Genomic DNA, 7,921 nt, shown 5'->3' with positions numbered 1-7,921 from the left:
GAGGATATAGGACAAAGCCAGGATGGGATGGAGGGAGAAGTGACCAAACCTCTGGAAGAAGAGAGCGGTAGTGGATTCCCTTCAGAGTCTGAACACCCGTACGGATCCACAGCTGCACTGCCCATGAGACAAACCAGCACCCCTTTGATGACGGCAGTGGATAAGAGCAAAGAGTTAGTGGTCTTCTTTAGCTTGAGGGTCACTAACATGATGTTTTCTGATGACCTGTTCAACAAGAGCTCCCCAGAGTATAGATCACTGGAGAACACTTTTCTTGAGCTGGTAGGTACCCAAGCTTTTGTGCTGGATATCATGCTTCTCCATACTTCATTAACATACTTACTTTTGTAGACCTAGCACAGGCTGAAATGTGTCATACAAGTAGTAGTGTGCAATATTTACTGTTTGGGTTTAGAAAAAACGTCACTAAGTGTAAAATTATTTTAGTAACCAAAAGGTATTGGTGTCCTGCAAAAGTAAGGATGCACTTTGCAGTAAGCCTTATCCTCACAACTGCTTTATATTCTACAAACAGTACATTTTAATGAATGTATAATTTTTCATCAAATTTAGTTTTTATAGAAGTGTGACAAGGCTTTAACCGACTGCCAAATTCTTGATCGAATCTAAAGTATGCAAATACTTTAATTTCAGAGGAGCTACTGTGTCAAAAAAAAAAAAAAAAAAAAAAAAGCTGGTCAAATTATTCTGTTTCATTTAGACACAACACTCTGGGTCCAGAAACTCACCAAACCCTCAAGCTTCCAGTATATCTGGGCCTAGGAGACAGACAACTTTAGCCTCCATACCGGTATTTTGTTTTTTCCATATTGGAACTACATCTCCAATGACAGAGAGAGCATAACGTTTCTTTTTCTTAACTAACCTTTCTAAAATGCACTATCTGAAAGTACTTAATGTTTCTAACATTTCTAAAATATCTAGCTTTAGTCTTCAGCTTTACTTTCAACCTTGTATTACAACTTCCGGAAGCAGCTGCTTTTTGTGGTGTATTTAGTATTTAGCATATTCTAATATTTGCAATATTGTTTTGTGCGTTTTTGCCTTAATTTTTTTAATTGTGCTAAATTTTAGGCTTTTTCAGGGACTGCTTGCTTCTGTTTGATTCATATTTGAAGCTGAAAGGGATGTTTCTAACGTTCTGGGTTATAAAATCAAGAGATTTGTCATTAGAAGAAAAAATTAAGTTTTAAAAACTGACAAGGGTAAACATGCAAAATGACTTAACAGAATAGTTTTGGTGAAAATATGCTAATTTTGCTTTCTTGCAATGATTCAGGGGATTTTGCATCTATCATGCCCAACCATGTCTTTCCATTAACTTTATATACAATCTTCAATATTCAGTAAAATACACCTCACATTCTGTCTGAAAGCACCTAAACATGTGAATATTGAGACCACACTCGTGCTGGCTATCTGTTTCTTTAGTGTGAAGCTAGAGCCAACAGCCATTTAACATACTGTACTGTAGCTTAGCATAAGGGCTGGAAACGAGTGGAAACGGCTAACATGGCTCTGTCCAGAGTTCCAAAACCTCAAAAGTGTGGATACCTGAACCAAGCCCAATGGGACCTGTCAGTACCCAATTGTTAAGGCCAAGTTCAGACAAACATTTTTTTGATACAGGTCAGACTTTAGGCTAGATGGCTGTATTGCTCAAATGTCTGCTCTGTTTAATAATAAGGTAATTAACATGGCGTCAGGTTTGGACATTATACACTATAACCTTGTCAGGTCTGAGTCAGGTTCTGATAGAAATATGTGTCCTGATCCGTGCTCCATTGTGGTCTTAAGTAGTGCCTTATCTGGTCATCAGGCAACATCACAGTAACAAGGAGACTTCAGGGAGTGCCCAAGTAAGGTTTTGGGGCACATAACCACAATTTGTCATGTTTTACACTTTGAATTTAGTAAAAATAAATTAACAGAACCAATCAAAACTAGATTGACTCACAGGTGGGTTTTATTACATGTTAATCAGCTTCTCCTGTTTCTATTCTTTGCTAACTGGCTGATGGCTAGTAGTGTCATATTTATCTGATAGATATGAGAAAGGGATCAATCTTCTCATCTTACTCTCTGCAAGAAAGAAAAGTATATTTCATGAAATGTTGCACTATTCCTTTATACAGCAACACAAATGATCTGATGTTGTTGCTTTGAAAGCACAAGCCGCCTGGTGTGATAAACTAAAGAGATACTGCTTCTTGAAGTAGCTTTGTTTCATAATGTAGCATGCGTTGATTATTATGTCTGTAATGTGACTATGAACTAGTGTACAGTGTGTGTGTGTGTGTGTGTCTTCCAGTTGTCTCTTTGCAAATGAGAAATTTATTTTTTGTACATTTGATTTTCATTTGCGGTATGAGATTGACATGTAAGTTGTTGCATGTTTGAAGCCTTAAAGATAAAATTACAACACAAATTATTTCACTGGGAACAGAATAATGTTATACGACACTTAGTAAACCAAATAAGAAAGACACGCAGCCTTGTACATATTGTGTTGCTAACACTGCGGCCTATTGCTTAGGCCATGGCAGAGAACAAGATAGCATGAATCATGAGACCTTAGTCATTGGTTTATGACTCATGATAAGAAGCTTAACTTATTCTGGTCTGGTTGCAGCACCACACACATAGTGCTATTAATGGCTCCAGTCTGGTTAGTGTGACATCAGGTTTGTGTGGACATGTGTATGCATGTTACAGCTGTATCATGCTATGGATAGAGTAGTATTATATGAGCTACAACAGAAAAGGCAACAAGAAATTCATTAAATAGATCACTGACTGGTCAAGGTCATGTTTTGTGGAAGTGTCTATGAGTAAATCCACTGCACAAAATTAGTGCTGAAATGTTTTACTGCATTTTAAAGGGTAAATAGGCGACAGTGCTCTTTTATTGTAGATAAGACTTTTAAATTGGCAAGCACTGTCTTTTTAAACCTGCACCTATTAGCATACATCAGAGAAGGAAGCATCATTTGACATCGCTATTTAGTTTCAAGGCTTACTTCGAGGTTGACATATTTTTAGGCTTGCTCAGAGGTGCCCTGTTTTCCATGTTATGTAAAAGCCTCAGCCTCACACTTAGGAGGTGCATCAATCCAAATTGGATTGTGTGTTTGCTGCAGTGCCAAGAAGCAGAGTGAATGTGAGCTAATGGTGCAGGTGGGCCTAGTTTCCTGAGAAACTATCAGAATTAACATAAACAGTTATATTTTGGTAACGTAGATGTTACAGATGTTTATTATAGAGTCTACAAGAATGTGAAAAGTTGTAGGCTTGTTGATTCATGCTATAATTTTGCATTCTGAAACAAACTGGATTGTTTTCCATTGAGAAATCTTTCATTTTTAATTATCTATTTTAAATCAGAGCAAATAATGTCTGCATTGGATCAGGAACAAACAAGTAGAAATGCTGCATGCAAAAATAAATAATATATATAAATATAATATTTATATAATTAAAACACTCCATCTCCAGTCTTTAATGGTTGCCCAAACCGTCATTTCTACAGTTCTTCTCATTAATTGATTTATTCAGCTTCCTGGCAAAACTAATGTGATCAGAAGTTTGAGCTGGTAAGTATTTACCATATACAGTCAGTATAGAAAGTATTTGGACCTTTTCAAGTTCTCCACATTTTATGTTTCAGACTCATTTTAAAATGAATTAAATTAAATTATTTTCCTCAATCTATGCACAGTAGTCCACACTGATAAAGTGAAAACAGGTTGTTGGAGTGTTTTGTAAATGATGCTGCCACTACCGTGTTTGACTGTAGGGGTGGTATTAGTGATGTGATGCTCAGTGCCTGGTTTTCTCCACACACGCTGTTGGGAACTGTTGTTAAGGGTTACTGAATACTTATGTAAGTTGCTCCACATTTTATGTTTCAGACTCATTTTAAAATGAATTAAATTAAATTATTTTCCTCAATCTATGCACAGTAGTCCACACTGATAAAGTGAAAACAGGTTGTTGGAGTGTTTTGTAAATGATGCTGCCACTACCGTGTTTGACTGTAGGGGTGGTATTAGTGATGTGATGCTCAGTGCCTGGTTTTCTCCACACACGCTGTTGGGAACTGTTGTTAAGGGTTACTGAATACTTATGTAAGTTGCATAGTTCAGTCTTTTGTTTTTAATAAATTTTCAAAACAGCCCAAACCTGTTTTCACTTTATCATTGTGGACTACTGTGTATAGATTGAGGAAAATATTAAATTGAATCCATTTTAAGATGAGTCTGAAACACAACAAATGTGGGAAACTTGAGGGTCTGAAAACTTTCTGTACCGACTGTTCTGTCCATTGTCAGTATCCCATTAGGAAATTTTCCTTTAAATGGGCTATTTAAGTAGAGAAGATGCACTTTGGAGCAAATATTTTAGAACAGTCCTAAGCTGGTTTATAAATCACTGGAAAATAACAGGAATAATATTGAAAAGATGTCAAATAAAATATATTACACAGCCCATTTAAATGGACATAACGTAATTTGTTGTTGGATTTCGGACTCCATTTATAATCCTATACATTCACTCTCGCTCCAGTATATATTCATATATACCATCCATTAGCATATGGTAGCTTTCAGTTCCCCTGTTTCGTTTGCCACACTCCTCCATTACCCCTGTACCTACTGGTTTGTGAAGCAACCAATAAAATTGGACATGGAGGTTGGAATGACTTCATTTTCGACAGTAAATCTAAGATTTAGACTGTTTATGTATAAATGGCAAATAAAAATCTTGACTTGACTTCATGGCAGCAAAATGCTAGTGACTTTTCATTTTTTGACATTAGAGAAGGGATGTTTTGTTGCATTTTGCAAAACAAGAACCAGTAGATACATGTGTAACCTCAAAGAAATGAATGTCATGAGATAAAATAATGGTTGTTTGTTCCATGCCATCTATGTTTCTTTACAATGGAATCTACAGTATCTCTGTTGTTTCTTGGTCCAGAGTACAGATTGCAAAACAAGAACCAGTAGATACATGTGTAACCTCAAAGAAATGAATGTCATGAGATAAAATAATGGTTGTTTGTTCCATGCCATCTATGTTTCTTTACAATGGAATCTACAGTATCTCTGTTTCTTGGTCCAGAGTACAGACTGCACTGAGGTTTGTTGTGAAAGCATTCTGCTTTGACCTTTTGTAGAAGGCAATAGAGCTACAGATTTACACCTAATCTACAGTACACATGTATAATTTGACATTCTGCACTGAGACGAATGAATGACCAAGCAGTGAGAAGGGTGGCTAATGGCACTGCAGGTCATTTGTTCTGGATTTTAGACCCTCTCCTTTTCTCTGAGACTATTAGCTATGGGGACCCAGCTCTCAGTGAACTGTCTGCCAGTGATAAGTGAAGTAACCTGATCAGTGCAGAGCTTCTTAAGGCCTCTTATCTCCTGCTCAACAGTCGGGTCAACTAAAGCATCATAATCTCGCCCTCTCACACTGTGGTGGTTTGACAATTACCTCATCTGTGACTGGAAGGAGAACAGTTCAGACCAATGGACACTGATACAAGTCTATAGTCTTAATAGATTGGTTTCAGCTGTCTGAGCAGCAAGTCTCAAGTATGTGGGATTATTTTTAAATGCAACAATGTATAGATATGTTTTCACTGCGCATATGGTTTTTAAATAATGATGATCACTTTTATTGGCCAAGCACATTGCACACAAGGACTTTGTCTTTGATACAGGTAAAGTAGGAGTTGTGATGCTGTGTATTGTTAAGACGGGTAATACAGACACTTTACACAACAACATAGCATTTTCTTTTTTTAAGTGTCATTTTTTTTTTTTTTTTTCCCCATCATGATTCATCTGTGAGTAGAATTGGCACACTCCGTGTTCTTAGGAATTCTTTTAAACCTAACCCTAATTTTGTTCTGGATCTAATTAAGGTCAGCACAATAATAGTAGTATTTCATGCTTACAGCAACATTTAATGCTAAACTATTCAAAACACAACGTAAAATGTGACCTGAAAAAGTCAAAATCGGCCATGTAGTCACTGCAGACATAAAACCACACGTGTGGTCTCTGCTTTCCCGGTGGTGGTGATATTCACTGACATGACATGAAATCAAGAATGATTCCATTTTTATGTTTAAAAAATAACAATTTTTGTTTTTACAGTAACACAATTTTCCTTGTTCCTGCTGCAAACAAGCAAATTTTCACTCTGATCACTAGGTGCATGGCAAATGACTCTTATATGAGAATTACAGTAACACAATTTTCCTTGTTCCTCCTGCAAACAAGCAAATTTTCACTCGGATCACTAGGTGGATAGCAAATGAATCTTATATGAGACATTTCAGTACATCTCCTGAAAGTTGATTGAATTAAAACAAACCGTTTAAGTTCATCATGAATTAATTTGCTTTCACTTGTTCCCCACAGCTGCTGCCATATCTACAGTCCAATTTGACTGGATTTAAGGAGCTGCAGATCCTGAACTTCAGAAATGGTAGCATCGTGGTAAACAGCAGGATGAAACTGGACAAGCCAGTACCTTATAATGCCACAGAAGCTGTGCACTGCGTGCTCGAAGACTTCTGCAATGCCGCATCTAAATGGCTTGACATTGAGATTGACAGTCGCTCCTTGGAAGTAGAACCAGGTGAAATGCTTTTACTTATGTAATTGTTTTTGTTTCTGCTAGAAAATCATGTTTTTAAACGAGTGAGTTCAGATTTCCTGAAATATTTTTCTCCCTGTTGTGTCACTGAAATATGGCAATCCTGGAAAATATGATGACAGGGTGCAAACACCCGTTGCAGAAAAAAAAAAATCTGTTCTTGCAGTGACTCTTCATGCTACAAGGTCAGACTGTCTGACCACACACATCCTTACTCTGCTGCCTTTTGTAAACTGCAAGTGGCTTCCTGACACCTCCATTCACGTCAATCAAATGCCCCTTACTGTCTCTTCTGAATCTGTAAATGCATTAATGCTAATGAGCAATTGCTTCTCTGGTCTGTATTTATACACTTCTCATTCTCTCCTTACTTTTGGCTACAGCTGACCAAGCAGACCCTTGCAAGTTCCTGGCTTGTAATGAGTTTTCACGTTGCGTAGTAAACAGTTGGACTGGGGAGGCGGAGTGTCAGTGCGATCCAGGTTACAGCACCATGGATGGCCTGCTGTGTCAGAGCACCTGCTCTTTACAGCCAAACTATTGCCTGAACGGAGGCCTTTGTGAAATAATCCCAGGGCATGGAGCCACTTGCAGGTACACACAAGCTGACGAATGAAAGACAAACAGCATGACCTTGGCTTGTTGGAGGGTTTTGCATTTTTATCTGGAGCAGGTATATTTACAGTATGGATCACCAAGCAGCTATTATCGTGCATTCATTTCAGTACTGTAGCTTGCAAAGTCTTGAAACCTGCAACTAGTTTTATGTAGGTTTATTTATGTTTTGCATTGTAATACAGCTCTTCCTTAATGGTGCATTCAAGGACCTTCCAAATTTGAGAGTTGACTGCTGAAAAACACTATTCCTGAACTATGTTATCACATCCAATAGATAAATATCAATACCATATGAACGATTAGTTAGTATTAACTAATATTGGTATTAACTTCTTGCGGTTACTACTGCTGCTTAGCAGCCAGTGTACTGCATGGTTGACACCAATAAGAAGAAAATGGTGAGATCAGCTAGCCTGGCTAATGTGCTGATTAATGGCGTATCTGAAACGAATTATTATTATTCATTATTTTTATGGACAGAATTTCTAGGCGCAGCCAGGGGCCGGAGGGAGTCTGGTTTGGGGACCACAGGATCTCGTCTCTGCTTTTTGCAGACGACATTGTCCTGTTGGCCCCATCAAACCAGGACCTCCAGCGTGCACTGGGG

The 7,921-nt window shown here is 37.7% G+C and overlaps 2 protein-coding genes across 2 annotated transcripts in view; one reads left to right on the top strand and one right to left on the bottom strand.

Moving 5' to 3' along the window:
- impg1b (interphotoreceptor matrix proteoglycan 1b) overlaps nt 1–7,921 on the top strand; it is a gene marked incomplete at its 5' end in the record, with an annotated part of 16,392 nt that overhangs the window by 5,491 nt on the left and 2,980 nt on the right. The window contains 3 exons of the mRNA XM_020590965.1: nt 4–282; nt 6,459–6,678; nt 7,080–7,290. Of these exons, the coding sequence (XP_020446621.1) occupies nt 4–282; nt 6,459–6,678; nt 7,080–7,290 (710 nt within the window). The remainder of the gene's footprint in view (nt 1–3; nt 283–6,458; nt 6,679–7,079; nt 7,291–7,921) is intronic.
- The window catches only part of myo6b (myosin VIb), a 41,578-nt gene continuing 39,096 nt past the window's right edge, over nt 5,440–7,921 (bottom strand). Inside the window, exon 33 of the mRNA XM_020591178.1 lies at nt 5,440–5,450. The gene's annotated coding sequence lies outside the window, so the exon portion shown is untranslated. The remainder of the gene's footprint in view (nt 5,451–7,921) is intronic.

Source organism: Monopterus albus, unplaced genomic scaffold (genome assembly GCF_001952655.1).
Source record: "Monopterus albus unplaced genomic scaffold, M_albus_1.0 scaffold13.1, whole genome shotgun sequence".
Taxonomy (NCBI): Eukaryota; Metazoa; Chordata; class Actinopteri; order Synbranchiformes; family Synbranchidae; genus Monopterus; species Monopterus albus.
Note: the sequence above shows the minus strand (reverse complement) of the source record. Positions and strands in the feature narration are given on the sequence as shown.